This window comes from Gouania willdenowi, chromosome 11, assembly GCF_900634775.1.
Source record: "Gouania willdenowi chromosome 11, fGouWil2.1, whole genome shotgun sequence".
In the NCBI taxonomy this organism is placed as follows: Eukaryota; Metazoa; Chordata; class Actinopteri; order Blenniiformes; family Gobiesocidae; genus Gouania; species Gouania willdenowi.
The window spans coordinates 24,851,857-24,876,974 of record NC_041054.1 but is presented as its reverse complement, the minus strand read 5'-3'; the positions used below and the strand labels follow the sequence as shown (position 1 = coordinate 24,876,974).

Here is a 25,118-nt window from a genome sequence, read left to right as displayed (position 1 = left end):
TTCATATTTAAAAAAAATAAATAAAATTAGTTAGTTAGTTTAACAAGTAATTAAATTAAAAAAGGGGATAATCTAAGACCTGACAAAATATAATTTAAGACCTAGTTTACAAAATATGGACACATTCAAGATTGGAAATCACCAACTTTAGTTGTTTCTAGTTTATTCATGTTTCTTCTATTTGCCCTACGGGGATGATTAAAGCTTTTTCTGATTCTGATTTCTTTGCCTTTTCTGAAAAATGCTTTAAAAAAGCAGAATTACTTAAATTATCTTTCTTCATTTTGCTTCTCCTTCAATCAGCCCACGGCTTCACCTGTCAATCAGCCACTTTATGACGGATGACTGTGACGTCAGCCCCTCCTATGGTAGGAGGTGGTGTTGTGTAACTGAGCTGCTGCATTCAACAGCCACAGACTGTCTCTGAGCGTAGCTTACCTGCGCCCAGAGCCATCCATAGACTTGTATTGAAGAGGAGTTACTGCACATGTGCAACTTTTAACGAGAGCAGATGGGTAACGATCAGTGCACCCCAAGGAGGAAACATGTCACCAATCAGACAGATTAACTTTACTTTCCTCATCATCATCTATATACTATTTATTCTGATTATCTAAATACAGATATAAATTTGTTTTGTGGCATTTTTAATTAATTATTAATGTTTATTGTTTTTGCATGTCTTATGGCATGTTCACACCAAACGCGTCAACAGCATCAGGTTTACATAGACAATTTATGGTGGACTCACGTCTAGGAGCGTCAGAGGTCCCGCTTCACGTCTTCAACGCTGGTGACAAGCGTCTGATTCAATTGGCACACGTGTGCAACTACGAGCGTGAGGCACAATTTTGATGCCCAAAATGCATTTGGTGTGAACGTACCATTACTCAAACTAACGTGGTGAGTGGTGGGGTGGCGCCCTAGCGTCTTCTATTGGCCAGCCACCACCGATCGAAGCGCATCTGAGAAATGTCTTGTCTTCTTGGCTTGTTTGAGTAAATGCAGCACTGCGGTAGGGAAAACAATGGATTACGTCTCAAATTGAGTATTTCTGTGGTCAGAAAAGAAATAAAGTGATTCCTGTTTGAGCAGCAGCATCTCTGGTGAGTGCTTCAAACTTACTGCAGTTATGAATTACGTTGATGCTGCTACGATAAAACCACACACTTTCTGATTATTCTTATAATCAGAACAGATGCTTAAACAGCCTTGTGTTTTTCTTCAACGTGCAGTTTATTGGCCAAAACTAATAACAAAAGTGTGTACAAGTAAATAGCTTGAAAAAAAAAAAAACGTAATTTTGAATGCAAAGTTTACCATTTTAAAAGGTCCAATACTGGTATATGAAATATGGCATGTTTTTTGTTTATGATTTAAACTAACATATTTTGCAAAATGAAGAAAATTACAATTTTATCAGAAAATAAAGGTTTTCGTCCTTTTTCACCATTTCTCTCATGGCGACTTGTTCCTGGGTTCGACATGGCGTGTCACATATGTCCAATCTCACTCATTAACTTGTTAAAAATCTCATGCTACGTGTTACGGTTTCACTAGTGATCATGTTATCCTGTGACTGAAAAATAATACAGAGCTTCATCCTAGTGTGTTTTTACTGTGCAGTGACAAACAAGCAGTTCAGATTATTATGTTTTATGTACTACAGCAGAAGCATTTTAGCTCCGAAAGCAAAACTACGCTGGATTTTGTGAAAAACGTGTGGGTGATTCGCTGGTTGGTAGAAATTAAACGTTTCACTAATAATATTTTGGGATAATATCACACATTTCCATGCTATTTCTCCCATAAAACGAGTAAAATTAACAACAGTAGTTGATGCTGTTAACATTGTTTAGGTATGTTTGGGATAATTTCAGGAAGTTTAATACTCAGTAAAGTAATCTAAACAGGGAAAGATGTTTTAACGGAAATGAAACAGAAAAGTGTAAAATGATGCAGACGTGATACAGAAATGGCTAAACTCTGAAATGGAAATAGAAACTGTTAATTTGTTAAAAACGTATGAGAATGCACTGAAAAAACGATGCTATTAGGGATGAGGGATGAGGGCCGACTGACCTCAGACTTGCACTCTGACCAGGCGCTGTATCTCCACCTGTAGCAAGGCTTCACCATACATGGTTTCCACTGTTCCATCTGGGGCGGACACGGCCTCCCGTCCCCCTGGGGAGCCTGGATCACTGTCCGTGTCCTCAATAACTTGCCTGGAGAGCAGCGGATGAAACAGAAAAAAAAGGATCATTTATTCATGACTGCATGGACACAACTTAACCTCTCAACATTGGAACAAAGAGGCCATCAGAATAGCATCTAGATGAGTGCAGATGTGAAACACTACACTGTCATCCACGTTGACCTTGGAGTATCCTTCTATCTCCGATCAGAGTTAAAAGAACAACACTTGAATGTATTAATGATATAAGACCCAATGCTAAAATGGTTATGTTACTCTGTTGCCAACTCTACAAAGAAAGGAACATATGTGATTTATCTAATAACATTATTAACAATACAAAACGTACTCTACATGTTTCATTGCTTCACCAGTTGTGTGTGACTTAAGCAGCAGATTGAGCTGTTGGTGCTAGGGTAGCAAAGAGGCAGAACATTTACAGTGAATTTCCACAAATATTTAAGCTTGGGAATTTTGGGAATATTAAAAAATGAACTATTAATGTAATGCAAAAATGTTTTTTGCCCATTATATTTCACATCCATGTTAAGAGCCAACCCTCAGTTCTGTAAATTCACCATTTTCTCCCATGGAAAGGATCCAAATTTGAAATTTTGCAACCCTAGTTTAAATGTTATGTTTATAATTGTATTATTTGTGCATTGATAGTAATATTTATGTTTGGATAAGACACGGTTAGTTATAAATGATGCCAAATTTCCGGTTAATTCAAATAAATCACTCTCATTTAAAGTTTATATTTTTAGATATTTCCAAATTATCCTGTGGGATATTACTGAAAATGTTCCGTACCTTTGCAACCCAATTTGATGTCAGAACACCTAAATGCAACATCTTTCAGGGCAGAGCTCTACATGTTGCACATTATACAATATCAGAATTTTGTGTGGATAAAGTCATCTGAAAAAACTTTAGAGGTTTTATGTTTGTGCTTATTAATGTTATGTTGTGGTGCTCATGATAAGAGCTTCATTTTGCTTTCAAAAAGGTGATGTAAGTGCTGTTTGACACATTTCTATATTTAAACCATCACGTTTTGACACTTGCTCATAACATTCATTTACACCTAACAGCTGATCCACTGTCACTAAACCCACCCCCACCATCACATGTGCACATTGTGGGTTCTTTATAATCCTGTTGGTCTTCTATTGTCTTGTATTTTGTATATTGTTGTACTATTATTGTTATTATTATTGTCAATTTGTATTATGTTGTATATATTTTATTTATGTAACTGGAGTTTTACCATTTGATTTGTTTTTTTTTTTTAATTTTTATTGTTTTATACTATTTTCTTTACTCTTTTGTTTTTAGGAGCTAAACAGGGAACTTGGAAACATTATTTCATTATGTATGCACATACTGACAATTAAAAATCCTATTCTGTATCCTAATTATTCTCATTCAAATATATCAAAATATGGTGATACATGACAAGCAGTAAACATATTCAAATACCCAATAAAAACTACTATATTTTGATGACCAGTATATTTTATTGGTTAGATTATATGAGGAAGAGTCACCCAGCGTTAGTGATAACGATACTAATTTTAGTCAATAGGTTGTTTTAGAATAGTCTTTGACGTTTGCCCTCTATGACTATTCAGCCTGGCTACGTGCGCGCTCTTGTGACAGAAGTAGAGATTACAACGTCAGACCAATCACAATCATAGGTACACTGTAGAACAATTTACGTCACAATTGAGGAATAATTCTTTAAAACAACAATGTTGCTTCAGTAAAATAAGCAAGTAATTAATGCAGGAATTGATGAGCGTTAATGCTTAATAATCTCTCTGCTGGCAGCGTCATGTCAGGGCAAAATTGTTAGTTATGTTTATTAACATATTTACTCATAGACCTTATTCTTTTTAAGGCTTTAAGTTGAGACTTTTCATTTCTGCTGTCTCATGTTTTCTGCTCTCTTCTCGAGGTCAGCTTCCCAAAACACATCTTTTCCCTCAGACACAGAGGCATGACACACTCACATGCCTACACACACTCACATAGTCACACATACACACCCAATACACATCCATTCATACACACAAACACCATACACGCACACACCTCCAACACTCACGACAATCAGGAGATACCAGAGAACTGGTTGTTTTGACCTAAAGAAGAAACTGTCTCTTTTCACCCTCTTCTTTCACCTCCACCCTGTCCTCTTTATCTCCTGGGGGGAGGAGGGAGGGGGACTGAGGGGGAATATACGTGATGAGTTAGAACTGTGCCACTCTGTCATCGGACGTCTGCCTGGGGCGGTCACTAATTTTGTCCATCTTTGTACTCCTTTTTATTTAGTTTTATAATAAACCTTTTTTATAAATTCATCAATGCCTCGCCTGGACTCCATCATTCAACCAGAGCAATAAATCATGTCTCCAAATGAGGTCAACCGCAAATTTGCCGTGACAGTCACATCAGATCCATACAGTGACATGTTCACACAATGATCCTCCTTTTAATGGGCAGGTCGTTTTCTAAGAGAACTGATTGGTCAGGAGGCGGGACTTTAGTACTTGCTCAGATCTTATCCAGAACACAACCTGGTACTGACCAGGTTAGTCATTCATCCTAAGTTACCATGATGATTTATCTACGTAAAACGTTAGCCCAGCTTTGTAGGACAGAACACACAGATTAAATCCCAGAAGTTAGTGCAAAAGAGGAAATCCAGCTTCAGAGTACAGGCCCCTAGTGCTTTAATCTAACTTTAGGCTCCCAAGGTTGACTGCAGTGTTGCATGCTGGGAAGCAGAATAAAATAGGCTTAGAGAAGGAGTGTGCCAGCTGTCGCTACATGTGTTTGGCTGGTGAACTAACAATCTAGTGATTATTATGCACACAGGTTGGCCACATGCAGGAAAAAACGCTGTGTTTTTATCAAGTCTGATTGATAACAGCAGCTTGCTGCTCCTAGATACGCTACGCTTGTATGCTTAAAATAACAAATCTGGCTCTCTGCTATTCCTGGCTTTGGAACAAAACTTAGTTCCTGCGGGTGGGGGTGGTGGCTCCAGGTAAAAGAAATGTCCCCTGGGGAACGATTACAGCTAAGCTTGTATCATTTTCATATCTACTGTTTTCTCTTGTTGCCTTTGGTTGGTCGCAGCAAGCAGCGAGCTTCCCGAGCCTGAGAGCACACACTCATAATGGACCACCAATCAATAGCCTGATCCGATGGAATTACATACAAGGACATTATTATCCCCCTCTCTATTGGTTTAGGGCTATAACACCACAGTTTCTCACATCATGATGAGTTTCTGGTTTCCACATTACAGTAAAGGACGTGACCTCTTTTCAGCAGACGGAGGAAAACGGAGCATCTAATGATTCCATCAAAACTAATCCAATCCTGTGCCTGAAAAGCTTCAAATTTGAAATGCATTTTCTGGATTTCCCAGAGCTCAAATTCTGTGATGTGGTTCACACATGATCAAGCAGTGGTTTATTATGTGGTTGATGTGGTTTTAAGTAGAAATTACATAATTTCTACTGTTTCTATTTTTGTGTGCAAATAAAGTAAACTGATATATGCCTTGTTTTTTTGCGGTCCCTACAGCCAAAGGGGTTCGCCCGGGCTATGTTTTCCTTTCCATTGCTTTTTTAAAACTATGCCATGACTGTTATTCCTAATGTCAAATGGTTTTCACATTGTTTTAGAATAGGGACAGTTGAGTTGTTTTGTTATTTTCAATTAAAAAAATAAGCTTTTAAACTTTTTTTTTATTATTTCATTGGTGACAGACCCCATGTAATGTTTTTACTTAGCCAAACATCCAATGCCAATGATGTATAAATATCACTATTAAAAAAGCAAACCAAAAACAAAAAAAAACAAACAAACCTAGTCAAACAGCTAAAAACTGCCCTGTTTGAGTAAAATGCTCTCTGCATGCAGTTCCTCTCAGTTTTACTCCACATTTAATCTAAAAAATACACTTACAAACTAAATAATGAGAGACATATTAAGCCCTAGAGTGACTTACTGGCTTTTTTGCCATTGAATAAAACTAAAAATAGGGGCACTGTAAAGTAGTAGTAAACACTTTGCAAGAATGTGGAGTGGATCATTAACCAGAGATAAATTGGAGATGTGCGATATTATTGGCCGATATTTGCCACAAAATTCATATTCCTTGGGTTTCCAGACCTGACATGTCAATACGGATCATTTTCTGTCAAAACCAGAAATATCGGAACACAATCCCCCAACATGTGTGACCAATTAGAAATGGCTTGTTAACATTCTGTGAGCTAAGGCAACCCACCAATCACCAAAAGGAGACCCCTAGAAAGACCCAGGACACACTGGAGAGACTACAGCTGCTGTTTGAGACAACATAAAAAACCAATATGGCACATTGTCCATTGCTGAAGTTGAATATGTTTTCTTATTTTGTACAGATTATGTTTATTTGTGGAATTCATCCAATGAAAGTAGGCTTAACCTGTTGTTTCCATGAAGATTTGTAATGTAACCTAAAATTAGGTTGGGGGAGTCGTCTGTGTATATATCAGTATTACTTAATATCAGAAATTTAGAATTAGACAAAATCAGCCAGTCGCATATTGGCAAAAACCTAAAGCAGAACTAAGTCACTTGTGCTTAGCGCTCCCCCTAAAGGTCCCTTTTGGTTATGTCACTGTCGTAAAAACTCCCCACCCCCCGCCGCCTGCCCCACCCTACAGCTACTGATGCACCTTTGCTCTCCCAAAATGGAAGCAACCGATCACTGAAAAATCCTAACACAACAGTAACACTAAGGGTGCTTTCACACATATAGCCCCATGTGACCATGTGAACAGTATGAGGAAGAGAGACAAGTAAAATAAAGTGTGGAAATGTGTGTGATGTGTTTGTTTGTGAGCTGACAAAGCAGCTCTAAAATTGATGGATGGATGGATATTTGTGTGTGCTGCCTGACGGAGCGCTGGGTATGTGTGCGTTCTGTTGGCGCGACGACAGTGTGTTTGTATTGGGCTACCGTAAAGCAGTACGTCTTACCACCAGGTCGGAGGCAGAAAAGTGCTGTTTTCTGGCCAGAGCCAGCAGGGGGAGATGAAAGACCCCCCAATCACCCCATAAACACTTGTATTACCCTCACAGGGACTATGAGAAGGATTTATTAAGGTGAAAAAGTTATTTAGTTCCTCTTTAATATAAAAAAATCCCTAATAAAAATAGAATTAATATTCAGTAAATGTTAATTCTCTAAACTGACTGAAGATTATCTGTGTGCTACTACTGTGATGGCCTGCCTTGAATAAACTGGGAAAACAACAAACCAGTTTCCGTGTTATTGAAAACATTGCAGAACAAAATGAACGACCCATTAATTGTGAGAGGAACAGACAGGTATTGCAATTTTTTAAGTTATTAAATTAAATTACAATTTCACTTAAGGGACACTTTTATCGAAAGCAACTTGCAACACTAGCAGTTATGGTTAAGGGGCTTGCTCAACATCCCACTTCCACTTCCTTAACCATTATGATACCACTGCCCAAATTTACTGAATACTCTGAATTGAAAAAGTTATTTAATAAAAAATTGTTTAATCAGAAAACCTACCTGCCAGCCCACAGGTGTGACTACACTCAGACCATGCTGACCAGTCGGACAACTGACAGTTGACAGGACACTCCACAACACAAGATGCATTCATCTGCCATTTTCTTTCCAAACCCAGCTGCAAAGGAGTCCCATTATGGTTAGCAACTTCAAATGGTCATGGCAAAAAAACACATAGATTAGAGCAAATTAACATATGACTCACCTCTGCACAGAACTTCAGGTCAACAGATTTACCGTCGCTACGCACACAGTCCAGAATGCGGGTTTTGATGCCGTTACCACATACTGCACGATTGCTAAGTTGGCATGTACTCCAGTCTGTGGGAACATCAGACGAGGATAAGTGAGATGCTTTTCTCTTTTCATCTGTCCTTCAGTTTGAACAAATCTCACCAGTGATGTTGTAGGAGTAGTGGAAGCAGTTGCTGTTGAGCTTGCAGGGTTCTGTTTCTTTGGTTGGAGGACACTCCTTCTCCTGTCCTGGCTGACGGAGTGAGTATGCTGCCCTCACCCGAGTGCTGTTCTCACTACATGGCTAACAAACATGGTAGAAAATCAAGGTACGGCAAATTACACATTTACCAATTTTAGTTTTGTACATTTGTGATAAACATGTCAACTGGAGGGCGGTTTGAGTTTATCAAAGATTCTGAAAGTGTGGTTTTTAAGCTTTTCAATTATGTCACACACACTGAAATAAAAGAATGATCAGGCCTCAAAGTTTCTGAAGGTTTGTCACCTATCTGTGACGAGTGTGGATCAGGTGGTAGTGGGTCGTCTTCTGATCGAGAGGTTGGGGGTTCGATCCCAGTACCTGACTATGTGTCGAAGTGTCCTTGGGCAAGACACTGAACCCTAAGTTGCTCCAGTGGTCGACTAGCGCCTTGCATGGCAGTCCTGTCCCACTGGTGTGTGAATGTGAGAGTGATTGGGTGAATGAGCTGATGTGTAAAGCGCTTTGAGACTGCTTCAGTGTGGTGATAAAGCGCTATATAAAATCAAGTCCATTTACCATTTATCTGAACCCTGATATATGCTACTGCATCAGGTTGACGCCATAGCTGCATCGATGCAGACCCCGAGATCGTAATTTTACGTGTGATTCTGACAGCATGTCGAGGCACATAAGGGCTATGATTGGTCTGCCCTAGACTTCAACCACAGTCATTGCCTTTTCCAGTCAACACCGCCATGTTTCAACTGTTTGCGGAGCGATGCGAGAGTTTAAGGATTGAGTAGAAGAGAGAACCGAGATGGACAAAAAGTCCTGATGTTTTATTATTTCCTTTCATAGCTGCACCACCAAACAGAGTCCAATCACAGACAAAACATGTGTTTTCTGTTATTATGGCTATTCTGCCTCGTCTCTGTACTTACAGTGTGTGTTTGTGTGTTTCATTAACAGCAAACAATGAGCGACATGCTAAGGAGGCAGCCAGAGGAGCTCAGACATGATGTTATGTTTAAAGTCTACAGCTCAATACACTTTTATACTTTGTTTGCATGTTGCACATGTTTATGTCCAACAATACACACATGATTACGTAGGTCAGTAAAAATCCGGATATAAATAGCATTTTAAGACACTTTAATTACAAAACATTGTTTACTGTGATCGCAAGATGAACAAGGGCTTTTTAATGCTCCTCTGAAACCTCACACAGCCATAACTCCCTAGCGGCATGGCAGCCAATTGCAGAGTAATACATTCCCTTGACGCTGTGGCTGTTGGCCAACCTCTATGTCACGTCGACGTACCTACGGTGTAGGTCCTGACGCAGAAGCATATATCAGGTTTAAGAAGCCAGCTCAGTGACAGAGGAGCAGTAATAAAGACTGTATCTTCATTGATCCAAGTGACAGTGAAGTAAATCAACAGAAGTTCAGTTAAATTCCAAACAGTGAGGCACAGAAAGGCTTGTGTTCGGCGGATGTGTCTCTGCGCATTTATCATACCGCCATCTATTGGCCTGGCATGTAAACTACATCGTTTTTTATGCTTCTCGCGGTCTCATGTAAACAGAGATCATTTTGAAAACATTGCTGTGTTAATGAGGAAGTTTTTGGAAAAAAAGCAAGAAGCAAAATGTTGTTGTGTAAACAGGGCCTAAGTAAAGTTGGCATGGCCTGAGAGTGACATCATATCTGGTTTAAAAGCTATTTTGGCTGAACACCCTTCTGGTGCTGCCATCTACTTGTCTGAAAACTTGTTAAATGTTTTAATAACATTTTCTTTATTTTCTTTGTTAGATAGTCAAACTGCTTTGGAAAAATCACTGTTGATTTCCCAACCTGGTACAGAATGACTGAGCTGAACGAACATGATGTCCTACCAGAGGACATGGGCTCCAAGCTCCCCAGTCTGATAAAACACAGTCCTCTGGGCACGGCAGCCTGCTGTTGCGGGCCCCAAGTGGCATCTCTTCTGGATCGCAGAGATAGTCTTCCACCTGCTCAGAGGGCCCGTCGATAGTGTTGAGCATGCACCTGGTTACAAATAAATTCATGCTAGTTAGTCTGTCACAAGCACATTTTTAGAAATGTCTAAAAATATCAAGGAGGGAATTTACAATGCGGGTTGTGCCTGAACTTCAGAAAAAGAAAAAAAGACTCAAATGTATAGACGAGGCAGTATGCACTATAGCAAACATGGGCAACAGGTCACGTCAAGCCCTCAGTCTAATTTTTGTGTCGCCTCCAAAGAAAGAGCACAAAATGAATCCAAAAACACACAAAATGATATACTATAGGGTAACAAAAACAAATGACAAAAAAAAAGAGAGAAATATGTTCTAAATGACACCAAAATCACACAGAAGAACATAAACACACAAAAAATACACAAAATGAGAGACAGACACACAGAATAAAAACATACAAAACAACAAGACAAAACATCTTTTGGTCATTATTCTAAATGCTGGCATGAATCTTGATAATATGGAATTTGGATCAAACAATCCCATTTTTTGTTGCCCTGCTGCGATAAGACACACCCATCTCTGTACTATAGTGATGCAATCTTACCGGACTTTCCTTGTCTGTACACCTTCACCACAGTTGTCCTTCAGGTCAACATTGCTGACCTTCCACACACTCCAAGGTTCAGCGACCCAGACGTATTGTCCACAGTCACTGAGGCAAGGCACCACCTCATACACCTGGCACAAAGGACACACTTATCTATGATACCGACTGACAATAAGAGCACTCAAAGGGGTGGATTTACTAAGATCTGAAATAAAGGGTGGTAAACCAGTTGCGTCATTTACTGCAGCGGATTTCTGTGTGTTTTTGCACCTGCTTGTCAGGCGTAGTATTTTTCCGTGCAAGAACAATCACAGCAAACAGTTCCAGATTTGATGAATTGCATTGCTCCCACTGCATTAATTTATTTGCATGTCCTCCTCCCACTTTTCTGAGCCCCTTACGAGATCTGCATACTATACATACAGTATTCATCAGAGGGAAATGCGCTAAATGGAATAAGAGTGCATTCTGACGCGCTGAAGACCTGTTCTGATTCCATGGAGTTTGTACTCATTATTTGCGCATGGAGTGACGTTTGCACACATTTTAATACCCCTAAAACTTGAGTGAATCCACCTCAAACAGCGCAAACCTCTGCCAAGCACTAAATATCCTCTTACAATACAGTTATCTTAATCAATGATCCTGATCATGGAACCGAGATCACTCACACTTTAAAGGCTTGGACAACATTTCTTGCGTGTGGCTGTGCTGTTGTATGCTCAAAACAAAAAATGAAATGGAACTCATGACCAAAGCAAAGTCACCAGCAGAAGTAGAACTATAGCTCAAAGAACAGAACACAGGGATTTATCGAGTCTGCAAACTGATGAAACCAGAGTTAGTCCTGGCATATTGATCTGGATCATCCCCAAAACACTTGTTCCTTATGCTTTCATTGAAATCTGCCCTTTAGTTTTTGAGATGGACTTAAGCAAATAAATAAATAAAACAACGCCGGCAAAAAGAGGTAATCACACTTTAGTGAATAGGCGTTCTTACTAAGTTCTTATAACAATAAATAGGGGTGCACTGATTTTTTTTTTTAATTTTACAACTGACATTAAGCACCTAGAATGTTCCAATCTAATTTGATTGTAAAACATTCAACAACACCTGTGAAACAATACAAATGTGTTGTTTTAACTGCACATGAATTATCTCATATATAAATTAACACTTTAGAGCATCACTGTTCAAAATACTAAATCATATCACTTCCTTTAGTCTTTCATTTTGTAAAAACAAAATAAACGTGTCCAACAGGTTACAATGAAGACATGTTTGGAGCCAAAAATAAAGTGCAGAGCAATATTTAGTTTAACAAATGAAGAAAATCACAGGGTTTGGGGTAAATTAGATTTATCTTTCCTTGTAGAGCAAAAAAAATGTTTTTAAAAATGTCCAATTGCAGAAGCTTTGTGGATATTTAAATATAAAAATATCAATCTAAAAATAACAGCTACACTACAGGATAAAAGCTCCTAAAATAACAGAAATAATTTAGCGCACATTTTCATAAGTCAACAGGTAATAACATAATGTACATGACACAGGTTAGTTGTTCTCTTATTACAGTCACTGATACATTAGTGGAAGGTTTTTGTTTATATCCAAAACCATGAACTCCATCATTTTCCTCGTAGTAACTTTGCTCTTTTCACAGATAAGCGCCGTCAGCGGACCCCTGGCTCTTTGCACCGCTAGCTTTAGCTTTAGCATGATTGCTAGCTTCAAATTCTGCATACTCAGTGGTGTGGTGGTTTATTAAATGGTGCATTACAAGGCAAATTGTGAGAAAGGTGTATACTGCCGAACTGCGGACATGCTAAGCTAACTGTGCTCTGGATGTTGTTGCACACATGACCTGATGGGCGGGGCCTGTCAGTCTTCTCACAGCAGAAGAGGACAGTGGCTGACTTTATGACCTACTTTAAGACCGTTGTGGTGGTAGAAAGGATCGGCAGAAAAGATCTGTTTCATATGCAAGGATCGGCTGATCATCGATCCCCCAAAATAAGGGAAATCGGCACCGATCGATTGGTGCATCCTTAATAAATATCAAATGACAAAATACAGACCAAATTGATGTCCTATAAACAATTAAAATGATAAAAAAAAAAAAAACACAAACAATAGATGCTCACCTGAGCCTGTGTGGGTTGAATCCAGTAATCGAGGAGGGAAAAACATTGGAAAAGAAAGAGAATGAGACTTTTTCTGAGACACAAATTACACAGTTACATTATAATCGTATGAATTCTGTGCTTTTCAGTAAACCCTTCCTTACCTGATTGACATGGTCCAGTTTGGGACAGGGCCTCCCTCCATTGTATGGCTTTTCTCGAAGCCACTTGGAGCGCACTTTGACACCACTGCCACATGACTTGCTGCAACGCGACCAGTTTGACCACTCACTGAGTTTACAGTCTGATGGACAGGCGATGATGCAAGCTTCTTCGATATATCCTGCAAACATGACAAAAAGAATACATACAGAACATCCTCAGCAAGAAAGAAGAGGGGATAACCGGTAAATGCAATATTGAAACTGAAATATTGTTATTATCATTATTTAGGTTGTTAACTATTTATTTCAATCAATTTATCATTTGGGTTTTTTAGGGATACATGTCAGATATAATTTTATTATATCAAGCTAGCCGAGCAAAGCGCTCTTTTGTAAAATTAACTCAACAATTCCATTTTTGATTTTCTGCTTGATTCGACCCAGCAGTGGAAAGTAAAAATGCATTTTGGATTATTAATTTGCACCATTGCACCATAAAATGTTAACTAATGCTAACATGAAGAGTTTATGAGATTACTTATTGTTAAACTATACAAAAATGGAAAATGTGTTTTTTTATCAATTCACTCAAAGTACTTAAAATTGCGGGCCAGCTCAGATAGATTTTTGCTGACTGTGGACAAACATTATTGACATTGTCAAAAATGTTCAGCGCATTGCAGTGTGGGATGTGGATAGACGAACGCATAAGTGTTTTTCCTTCATTCTTACTGTGATTGCTTGTGTTTTTTGTCCAGACAAAGAGGACAGTGATTCGCTTAACACAATTATAGTTCGAGTTCGTAATAGTCCGTGATATTACTGGTTGGATTCATCATCACATTTTGCTGCAACTTTCAGTTTGTAGAAACAACAAAAATGTGTTGGAAAGTTTCCTTAGTAGTGCTTTTTTAGGTAACTATGGCAACAGCTCTAGAGCAAAAGTAAGATTAGCAGTACTTAGGGATGGGTACCGATTGGCTCCTCTGCTGGGGTCTCGGGCGGGGGGCTCTCTGGGCCCTTCCCTCGGGGGGTTGGGTGCTTGGGTGTGGGTGGTTGGGGGGGGCTGGATACTGGCGGGGGGCCTTGGGGTTGGGGGTTGGGGTCGGTGGGGGGATGCGCTGGGTGCTCGGCTGCTTGGGGCTTCCTCGGATGCGTGTGTGGGGGGCGGTGGCTGCCTCTCGGCCTGGGATCTTGGGGGCATCTGGGGGGTTGCTCGGCCGCGGGGGGTTGCCTGGGGCTCCCTGGCCCCCGCACTTTCTGCTGGCCTGGCTGCATCTGCGGGCCCAGGGCAGTTCCTGGGTTTGCAGTTGCGTTTTTTTTTTTTTTTTTGCACATATACTGGTATACGATGCACTGGCACGCCTTGGGATGTGGGATAAAACTCATACTGGGCTTAACCTTAGACACGTTAATCCCAAATACCTGCTTTAGGTACTACCATTCACTCATTCCCCCTGTTCACAGCCACCACCATTATAGCTAAGCTTCACACTTGTCACCATACTGGCTGGATTACACAACATAATAAGCACAATTTATTCTACAACCTCACATCTCACCCTCACTGTAAAACAGTCTATTCTTCCCCACCTTTTCTATTTCCTGCCTTGAGTCTCTCCTCCCTGCTCCCTTTCCCCTCCCCTTCCCCCTCCCCCTCCACTTAGGTGGAACACTGCTCTACCTTTTTATATCCTCCCTATAATAAAAGATTTCTTACCCTTCCTTAGGGAGGGCTGGTGATGGTCACAATTAAGCAATAAAATAAATCAATGTATTTTATTGCAATAACAAAACATGCATTGCTGTCTCATAATGATTGCACTTCCTCTGGTGTTGACCTTCGACAGCATGTGCAGACAAGTAAAAAAAAAAAAAAAGGGGGGATGGGTACCAAATTCATTACTTTAATAGGTACCGACTGAATTCCGTCGGTATTACCCAACACCAGTTCATGAAATATCAAACGGTACTATGCTTTGGTACCTAAACGCATCCTTCTGACTGTGAGGGAGTGAAGAGTAGCCGATTTTCCCAGCTGTGCTGAACGCACCATTGCACGCACAAGAGCGCAGTGATGTCAGTAGCTGTGGGTTCATTAAATGACTGACAGTCAATGGCTCCTCTTTAAAAAATGCGATAAAGATTACGCTCGCTGGAATATTTGTGACGCGAAGTGCAATGCCAGCTGCGGGACTACTTTTAATCTGAAGAATCTTAAACTCAGTCGTCATCACACCGGAGAAAAAACAGACTTAATATTTGGTGATGCAGCAACAGTGACGCTTCATCATCTTTATCTGCTCCAGGTAAATAAGCCTGCATTAGTTATTATTTTTAGCACACTTACTCATACTTTGAAACATAAACGTAAATGCTTGTTTTCATTCACAGGTTTGTATGACCCATTGTTATTCTGCCCGTAAAGGGCCCATGTCAAGCTAAATCAACTTTTCTGTACTTTAAACATCATAAAGTGTTATTTGGGCTTCATACACATGCCCACAGTGTTTTTTTTTCATTGAACTCGGCTACAGAGTGGGTGGGAGGAGGGTGGGCCCTCCTCTGGCCCCACATCACCGTGCGGGAAGGAGGAAGTCAGTGTCCCGTCTATAGACACGCCCACTCTTGAATATGCATAAGTAGGCCGCAAATCAGCCTGTTTGTGTAGAGTTGCTCAAGCGACTCTTCAGAGGCTAAAACTCTGGAAAACAGGCAAGTTTGGGAAAATAAACCTCAAATACTATGTTTTTGGGGTTCTTAGAACAAATGGAGATGGGTGAAAAATAGCATATGTATGCATATGGAACCTTTAAGTTAAAGTGAGAGCTCCACCGGTGATTCCCTTTACAAAAGCCAAGGAGAGCCTTTACCCATCAGAGGGTCACATAGAGCTGTGTTTTAATTTGTTACGTTACAACACAAACAGTTGGATGTTGTTTTGATATATTTTATTACATTAAGAATTTTTTTTTCTGACAGGCACGCTCCTTTTTCAGGGTCACAGGGACATAAAATAGAAACATTTTGAGATTTTATTATTTAGCATTTAATACCACACACACACACACACACACACACACGCACACGCACGCACGCACACACACACACAGTGTCTCAATGGTACCAACAATTGGTACCATTGAGTACCGATGCAGATTTCCATGAACCAAATATCAGTACCATATCAGTTCAAATGTGAAAGCTAACATCCCTGGTGAGATTTCATACAAATCAGTCCATGCACAGCATGCTGAAAAGCAAAAATGACACCCAGCAGCTTCTGTAAAAGTAATTAAATGATGCATCGACTAATTTGCATTGACTCATTTTTTCAATCAGTTTAGTCAGTTTAATAAACAAGTCATATCAGGCCTGCCCATACCAGATAAAACCACCACCACAATTTTTCTTTTTTTTTTTTTTTTTAATAGTCCTTCTGTTTCCAAACGTATCTCTGAGCTGAAGCTTTATGCTAGTGATAAATAATGTTACAAGGTTTATGGTTTAAAGGCTTCAAAAGAGCAAAGAGGACTTACCATGACTGTTACAGCGAGAAGCCTCCACTACGCGGTTGTCCTGATTGTAGCACACCATGGCCTGGTAGCGGTAGCCTTGGCCACACTCCTTGATGTCCCCTTGTACCTTCATACCCAGCTGGACCTCCATGCGACCCCCCTCAGGTAGGATGCAGTCTGACCAGTTTCCCACAGGCTGGGCGTTGTACTTGTTACATGGGCAGTACTGGGTCTCGCTCAGCGGATACATCTGGGTATTTCTACATTGGTCACGTTTTTTACTCTTACCTGTAAAACAAGGACAAAAGATAAGCATCTACTTTAAAACATCTCACCTGAACAAGGTCATGTGCTTTTGGTTGGAATTGCTCAACAACTGTTTCGACAAGATGGGTTTCCTTAGATTCTGACAATAGTGATTTAAAAGCTAATATTTATTCCTGTATCAATATAAGAAAAAAGGGTGATTTATTTCTGTTGCATTCAGTGTTAATTTTGAAAAAAAAAAGTTGTCTTAAGCCCTATTCGCACGGGATTAGTTTTTCCTAGGGACCACATGCAATTTGTAATAATTGCTGAGAATGTCTGTGATGTTAATCCCGTGCAAATCAATCATGTCAGTAATTTGTAAAGTAAAAACTCCCTACTATATTTTGCTAAACTCCGAGGTCCTGTGATAATACTAATCCAATGCGAATAGGTATCTCTGTGATTTGGACAGAACTGGGCGGTATCTGATGCGTTATTACTAAGGATGTAACAATACATGTATTTATATGGAACCGTTTTGGTACAGGACATTCGGTTCAGGTACAGGGTTGAGCACGGATGAGTTCCCTGAACGGAACGGAAGTTGCGTGCGTTCACTTCCGCCTGCAGCTACATGTGCAGCCCGTGTATGTCATGGCTAATGCTAGCGAGAAACCAGAGCTGGAGGACCATCTCTTGTCGCTAAAGTCTCCAGCTTGGGAACACTTTGACTTCCGGGTGAAATACTGCAACGGAGAAAGACCAGTGGATAAAATGAGGGCTGTGTGCCGACATAGTTCAACAGAGATCAGGTATGTTTCCGTGAACATAACAAACATGTTAACTCTCTTGAAACGGCACCACCTGAGTGTGAATATCACTGCGACAAGAAAGAAAACGTCCTTAGCGCAAACGCAGCTGACTTCAGCATTCAAGCAGCCTCTGCCTAGCAATTTAGATCTATACTGACGGTATAGTATTTTTTTTAACTTTATTTTCATATTCTTTATAATGTTAAATACATTGTTGGTTTACTAAAGTTTTGAATGAACAAGCAAGTTTATGTTTTGCATTTGTAACTGCCAGCAGATCTGCACTTACTGCAGACAATGTGGACAAGTACATTTTTCTGGCCAAAAATGTGAAGGCCAGGGGCTACATGCTGGAACTGTGCTGTACTTTTTGTTTGTTAAAAGCTGTTAACAAGCTGTGAGCTTATTTCTATAGTATTTAATGTATTTTTTGTTTGAGAATATTATTACCAGGCAGCACTTTACAATAGTATTGTAATTTCTTAAGCTTTATTTTCATATTCTGTACAATGTTCAATACATTGTTGGTTTACTAAAGTTTCGAATAAACAAGAAAATGTATGTTTTGCATTTTGTTCTATACTGTACCAAAAATGAACCGAACCGTGACCTCAAAACCGAGGTACATATCACACCATGATTTTTGTGTATCGTTACACCCTTATTGATTACGCATTGTTTTGTTTCCGGTGTCATGGTCTGTTTACCTTGTACTGAGATTGATTATGAGCATATATGCGCATACAACCCTAACTCTAACCCTAACCATAACCCTAACCTAATCCAATAAATAATAAAACATGTGTCTGTTCAATTTTAAAACAAAAATAAACAAAACTGAAAAAGTATTTTTTTTAAAAAATTGCTTTTCCGCTAGTGCGCATGCGCATATATGCTCACAATTGATCTCAGTAGGAAATAAACACAGACCGTGACGCATGTTTATTTACTTTTGGTGAAGAATGGAGGCTGCATTGGAGTGTTTAGAAAACCTTTAGGGTCCCAGGGCAGCAAAAACCTATCGGCCCGTAACGTATGGAAACAAAAAGAGAAGGCGCAATATCAGGTAGATCAAATGGTAAACGGTAAATGGACTTGATTTATATAGCGCTTTATCACCACACTGAAACAGTCTCAAAGCGCTTTACACATCAGCTCATTCACCCAATCAATCTCACATTCACACACCAGTGGGACAGGACTGCCATGCAAGGCGCTAGTCGACCACTGGGAGCCACTTAGGGTTCAGTGTCTTGCCCAAGGACACTTCGACACATAGTCAGGTACTGGGATCGAACCCCCAACCTCTCGATCAGAAGACAACCCACTACCAGCTGAGCCACGGTCGCTCAAGTCCTGCTTTGCAATGTGCAGTAAGAATCTTTTTTTTTTTTCTGTTTGTAGGCTTCTTTTTAATACAGCTGTGGTCAAAAGCCTGCAAAGTTGTTTTAACATCAACTCACACACTGTTTCACGTTTTCCGATGTCCGTAAATTTTCGCAAAATCTCAGGCTTCGGTTATCTTGTGCAAATGCGCCACATAAAAAGCAGATGTTGGGGGGGTCATTTATTTATTACATGTGGTAACTAGGTAAAACTAATCCCGTGCGAATAGTGCTTTAGTCACACACAAGGACTGGATTTAGTAGTGTCACAGTCATTAAAATTAGGAATGTACCATTTTATTCTACAATAACAAATGTCAAAAGTGTTATCTGCAATAGATGATCATGTTCTTCACAAGTTGTTGTCTTTTTCCCCTGTATATTTAAACAAATGACTTAAAACTTGCAAGGACAAAACTCAAATCCGGAGAGTTTAAATTATGATTAAATGTTAAATGTTAAATTATAATGATTAATTGGTTAAAAAGAAAAAAAAAATCATGGATTTGAGGATGATGGTCTACAGATTGGCTGGCCAACCAGCGTCATCTTTTCGTCAAGCTTTTACTCATCCAAAAGTAATGAACATAGATTCAGTTTAAATGTTTGTTATAAGTAGCCTAATTCTTATACTTATATACCAAAAAATGAGTTAAAGGGTTGTCGATGGAAGGTTTAGGTGACAAAATCAACAATGGTTGCATTGGTGTGATAGAGCCCACTTGTAGGTAATGAATGCACAAAGTCATGAAATAACCTCCTGAGATGTGACATCAAGAGATTGTTTTGAGTAAAAATACAATAATTAAATTGAGGTATGAGAGTGTATTTCATAAAATAATAAAATAATGATCTTCCAACAACATTTTTTTAATAAATGTTACCAGACCCTCAAACAAGACTCAAGAGACTTTTTTTAAAACAGCATTGGCCACCATGAAATACACTGTAGCAACAATGTAGAATTATATTTAATCCATTTGCCTCAGTCGGTTCAGTTCCCCTTGGAAGCTAAAAAGTACACGGTGCATGATGGGTAATTTAATCAGGTTATGCTGCAAACCTTTTACTTGCAGCACATATAAATTAAATGTCAATATTTAATGAAAGCCAGTGAGACTCTAAGAGCATGAGGCTGCAATCTAACACAATGATGTTAAAGATAAAGCTTTTCTCGGAGTAATTCAACTTAACTGCTCAAATCCTAAAACCAAAGGAACAAACAGAGACAATTGTATGGAAAGCTGAGTGAGTATTTATTATGAACACCAGTTCACTCGTGAGCAGAGGTGTAAAGAGTTCTGATATATCCTACTAAAGTAGAAGTACTGTTATTGATGGAAATTGTACTCAAGTAAAAGTAAGTCATACATAAATTACCCAAGTACAAGTCAAAAGTAGCTCAATGAAATAGTGATCAAAGTAAAAATCACAAGTTCCTCTCACCCCCACATTTATTCTTGGTAATAAATCTTGCCACGGTTCCCTTGCATACAGTAAACATCTCATGTATAAACTTATAAAAAGACAATTTGAACTTAATTGATTTTCCTCAAAGGCATCTGTATAAAATGTAAAAAAAAAAGTTCCCAGGCTCTAAGTATAGCTTAATGTATTAATTTTGTGTCTGCTTTGGTGCAGTGAATTACGTTGAATCTGATTCATATATGATGTGATGAATTTGATTGTTGTCTGGTCATTACATTTTTTGTGCTTTCATAATGTGCGTTGATCATTTCAAAACAAAAAAATAATAATTTACTCAGTAACGGTTGGGTATAGAAATGTAACAAATTACTTTACTTCTTTTAAAACTTATTTAAGTACCAGTAAAATTACTGATTCAGAGTTATACTCAAAAAGTACCTACAAAAGCAATTCAATTACAGTAACGTGAGTACTTGTAATCTATTACCTTCACCTCTGCTTGTGAGCTGCAAAAACTCTGTCATGTTAACTAGTCAGTCATGACTTAAGGTCTGTAGATCACTAGTGCATACAATTACATGTCACTAGTTTGCTCATGAAGGCTAAAGTGTTACTCACTAGTGTTACTCACTAGTGTTACTCACCAGTGTTACACACTAGTGTTACAAGTGTTACTCACTATTGTTACTCACTAGTGTTACTCACTATTGTTACTCACTATTGTTACTCACTATTGTTACTCACAAGTGTTACTAGTTTTACTCACTAGTGTTACTCTCTAGTGACTAAGTTGAGAAGTTGTTCATTTGTCTAGTACATGTTAACAAGTAAAGTGAGAAATGCCAAAAACAGTGGACACCTCACCACTCACTAGTAGACATGTAAATTCACAATAAACCCTATAGTTAACTAGAGCACGGTCCCTGTTACTGCAAACAAAGCAGGCAGGATCAGAGCAAAATCCAGGGTTTTCATTGGTTGACATGTTTCATTTTGAACTGGGGAGCCAATATGATGCCTCAGCGTATGCTCCTCACACCTTATCCTTTTTGTTTCTTTAACTAGTTAGCTGGTGCTGCTGCAAATGGGTTTATTTGTCAACTATCTTACTTTTACAAGTTCACCAGTAAACATGTTGGGTACATTTAAATAATTATTAGGGGCCAAGTGATGGACTAATTAACATGTCAGAGGTTTTTCAGCTCTAAAATAGTGTGTGATTTTGACATCATGTGATATCAAGGATACATGATAAACAATCACTCGTCTTTCCATACACATGGTACCTCTCCAAGGCAAATAAAATAAATGTGGTTATTTGAAACTCAAAATAAGGCACCATTTATTTATTTATTAGATCCTTCCAAATACTGTATGTGTTTGAATAATTGGGCTGATGTAGCATCAAAGAAAATATAATAATTTAACTATGAAAGCATATCTAGTTCAGCGTCGGTTACTCACCCACGAGCATCCTCTTACGGATCCTGACGCCCACGCAGTCAGCTGTGCAGGAGGAGAACCTGGACCAGCTGCTCAGCTGACAGTCTTCCTGGCAGGGAAGCTGACACAGTTGAGTGAGAGGCGGCATGGAGCTGGCAAATTTCAGGCAAGCTTCGACGTCTGCTTGGCCACCATCCTGCTTCCTACATGACACGGCTATGGGACAGAAAGAATGATTGAGGCTCGCTGGAATAATTGTGAACATGGTAAATGTCTCTTTGTCCACCTGTTTGCAGTGAAAAAGTGAGGCTAAATGGATAATATTTTCCCCAAAACATGCATGTGAGGGTAAATCCCCTGTCACACTGCAATTTGTGCTTCCTTTAATTTCATTGTAAAATAATTAAAAAAAGAATAAATGTGTCAATATTGTCATTTCCATTTCAGGAAGTAAATTCCTTTTTGTTCTGCCTGTTTTCCGCAATCCTAAATCCAACTTCAGCAATGCACTGTCCTTCCTCTTTCACGTCCTTTTTTAAGATTTATGTTCATCCTTTGTCTATTACATTTTCTCTCTGTCCTCTGTGTGTGTTTAAACCAACTCACAGTCCACAGATCTGAATCAATCTGACCCCATATCTGCAACAGCTACATCTCAGCATCTTTAAATAAATACATATATATATATTTAAAAAAAATCACAATACTACTACTAGTACTACTACTACTACTAATAATAATAATAATAATAATAATAATAATAATAATAGGACGACCACAGAAGCGGCGCCCTCTGAGAACACAAGGCATTATGGGTAAATTGGTTATGGAGTTTTGTTTATGGCTGGACAGTCGTCGTATGTATCAAATATGAAGCATTTTGAATTTAGCATTCTAGAGTTATAAGCGTTTTCGTATAACGGCGTAGTTATGGCGAGGGATTTTCCTGTGTCATGATAGGCGCCTCCCACTTTTCACAGCCTGCTCTATTTGCCATAGAAATGTGCTTCCATCTAATAAGATTCATCCTACAGTGTTTTGAAGTCAACACGACATATCGTCTGTCCGCTACAGCTGCTCGTGTTGGATGACCACAGAAGCGGCGCCCTCTGAGAACGCAAGGCATTATGGGTAAATTGGTTCTCGGGTTTTGTTTATGGCTGTACGGTCATCATGTGTATCAAATATGAAGCAGTTTGAACTTTGCATTCTAGAGTTATAAGCTTTTTCCTAGAACGGCGTCCTGTAAATGCTAACCGTGTACATGACCTTAAATGACACTGGTCGAAAACACAAGGCATGATGGGAAATGTTTCAAAGCAGTCATGACCAAGCTTGGGCACATGTCCTTTGTGTGAAATTTGAAGTTGATCGAAGTTTGTGTGTCAGAGTTATGGAGATTTGGAATTTTTTGCGTGCTAACGAAAATTAGCATTGCATTTTTGTGGCGGCGCCACGACCAAACCGTGACAGATACAAAAATTCTTTCGATAACTTTTCATCTTCAATGGGTCCTAAGTGTTGTTGCCAAGTTTTAAGCGAATTGGATGAATCCCCTCAGACTAAATAGCGCAGATGCGTTTCGAGGGCGAAACGCCATTTTTGACGTTTGACCCAAGATGGCTGACTTCCTGTTTGGTTTTGGGCGGGGTCACAATGTAACTTTTTGCTCATTCTGGGGCGAAGACTACATGTGGCGATTTTCGTGCAAATCGGTCAGACCTGGCGGTCGTGTGGTTCCATCGTTTGTTTTGGCGGCGAAAACGCACGCATAGCGTGCGTTTTCTGTCCGTTTTTTTTCACGCCACCAAATTATCAAATTTTTCGCCAGGCCTGAGGTGCGTGCAAATTTCGGTGAGTTTTCGGGCATTTTTAGGGGGTCGAATTAGCGATCAAAGGCGGGCGGGGTATAATAATAATAATAATAATAATAATTAAAGCCGCGAGCGGCGTCATAGGTTCCGATGAAGCGGCCGGGGGCGGTAACCCACGGTCACGTATACCACTGTTGGGGATTTGGGAATTGGCCTAGAGTTATAAGCGTTTTCATATAACGGTGTAGTTATGGCGAGGGATTTTCTTGTGTCATGATAGGCCCCTCCCACTTTTCACAGCCTGCTCTATTTGCCATAGCAATGTGCTTCCATCTAATAAGATTCATCCTACAGTGTTTTGAAGTCAACACGACATATCGTCTGTCCGCTACAGCTGCTCGTGTTGGACGACCACAGAAGTGGCGCCCTCTGAGAACGCAAGGCATTATGGGTAAATTGGTTCTCGAGTTTTGTTAATGGCTGTACGGTCATCATGTGTATCAAATATGACGCAGTTTGAACTTTGCATTCTAGAGTTATAAGCTTTTTCCTAGAACGGCGTCCTGTAAATGCTAACCGTGTACGTGACCTTAAATGACACCGGTCGAAAACACAAGGCATGATGGGAAATGTTTCAAAGCAGTCATGACCAAGCTTGGGCATATGTCCTTTGTGTGAAATTTGAAGCTGATCGAAGTTTGTGTGTCAGAGTTATGGAGATTTGGAATTTTTTGCGTGCTAACGAAAATTAGCATTGCAGTTTTGTGGCGGCGCCACGACCAAACCGTGACAGATACAAAAATTCTTTCGATAACTTTTCATCTTCAATGGGTCCTATGTGGTGTTGCCAAGTTTTAAGCGAATCGGATGAATCCCCTCAGACTAGATAGCGCAGATGCGTTTCGAGGGCGAAACGCCATTTTTGACCTTTGACCCAAGATGGCTGACTTCCTGTTTGGTTTTGGGCGGGGTCACAATGTAACTTTTTGCTCATTCTGGGGCGAAGACTACATGTGGCGATTTTCGTGCAAATCGGTCAGACCTGGCGGTCGTGTGGTTCCATCGTTTGTTTTGGCGGCGAAAACGCACGCTACGCTACGCTACGCGTGCGTTTTCTGTCCGTTTTTTTTCACGCCACCAAATTATCAAATTTTTCGCCAGGCCTGAGGTGCGTGCAAATTTCGGTGAGTTTTCAGGCATTTTTAGGGGGTCGAATTAGCGATCAAAGGCGGGCGGGGTATAATAATAATAATAATAATAATAATAATAATAATAATAATAGGAAATAAAAGCGAAAACAATAGGTTCCTCTGTCCCATTCTGGGACATCGGAACC

General features: G+C 39.6%; 1 protein-coding gene across 1 annotated transcript in view; it reads right to left on the bottom strand.

The window, feature by feature from the left end:
• Positions 1 to 25,118, bottom strand: part of thsd7aa (thrombospondin, type I, domain containing 7Aa) — a 198,972-nt gene that overhangs the window by 29,396 nt on the left and 144,458 nt on the right. The window contains exons 12-21 of the mRNA XM_028461403.1: positions 21,990 to 22,184; positions 16,673 to 16,939; positions 13,134 to 13,312; positions 12,991 to 12,996; positions 10,841 to 10,974; positions 10,147 to 10,300; positions 8,207 to 8,348; positions 8,016 to 8,131; positions 7,811 to 7,928; positions 2,083 to 2,228 (exon numbers count right to left, since the gene is read on the bottom strand). Coding sequence (XP_028317204.1) covers positions 2,083 to 2,228; positions 7,811 to 7,928; positions 8,016 to 8,131; positions 8,207 to 8,348; positions 10,147 to 10,300; positions 10,841 to 10,974; positions 12,991 to 12,996; positions 13,134 to 13,312; positions 16,673 to 16,939; positions 21,990 to 22,184 — 1,457 coding nt within the window. The remainder of the gene's footprint in view (positions 1 to 2,082; positions 2,229 to 7,810; positions 7,929 to 8,015; positions 8,132 to 8,206; positions 8,349 to 10,146; positions 10,301 to 10,840; positions 10,975 to 12,990; positions 12,997 to 13,133; positions 13,313 to 16,672; positions 16,940 to 21,989; positions 22,185 to 25,118) is intronic.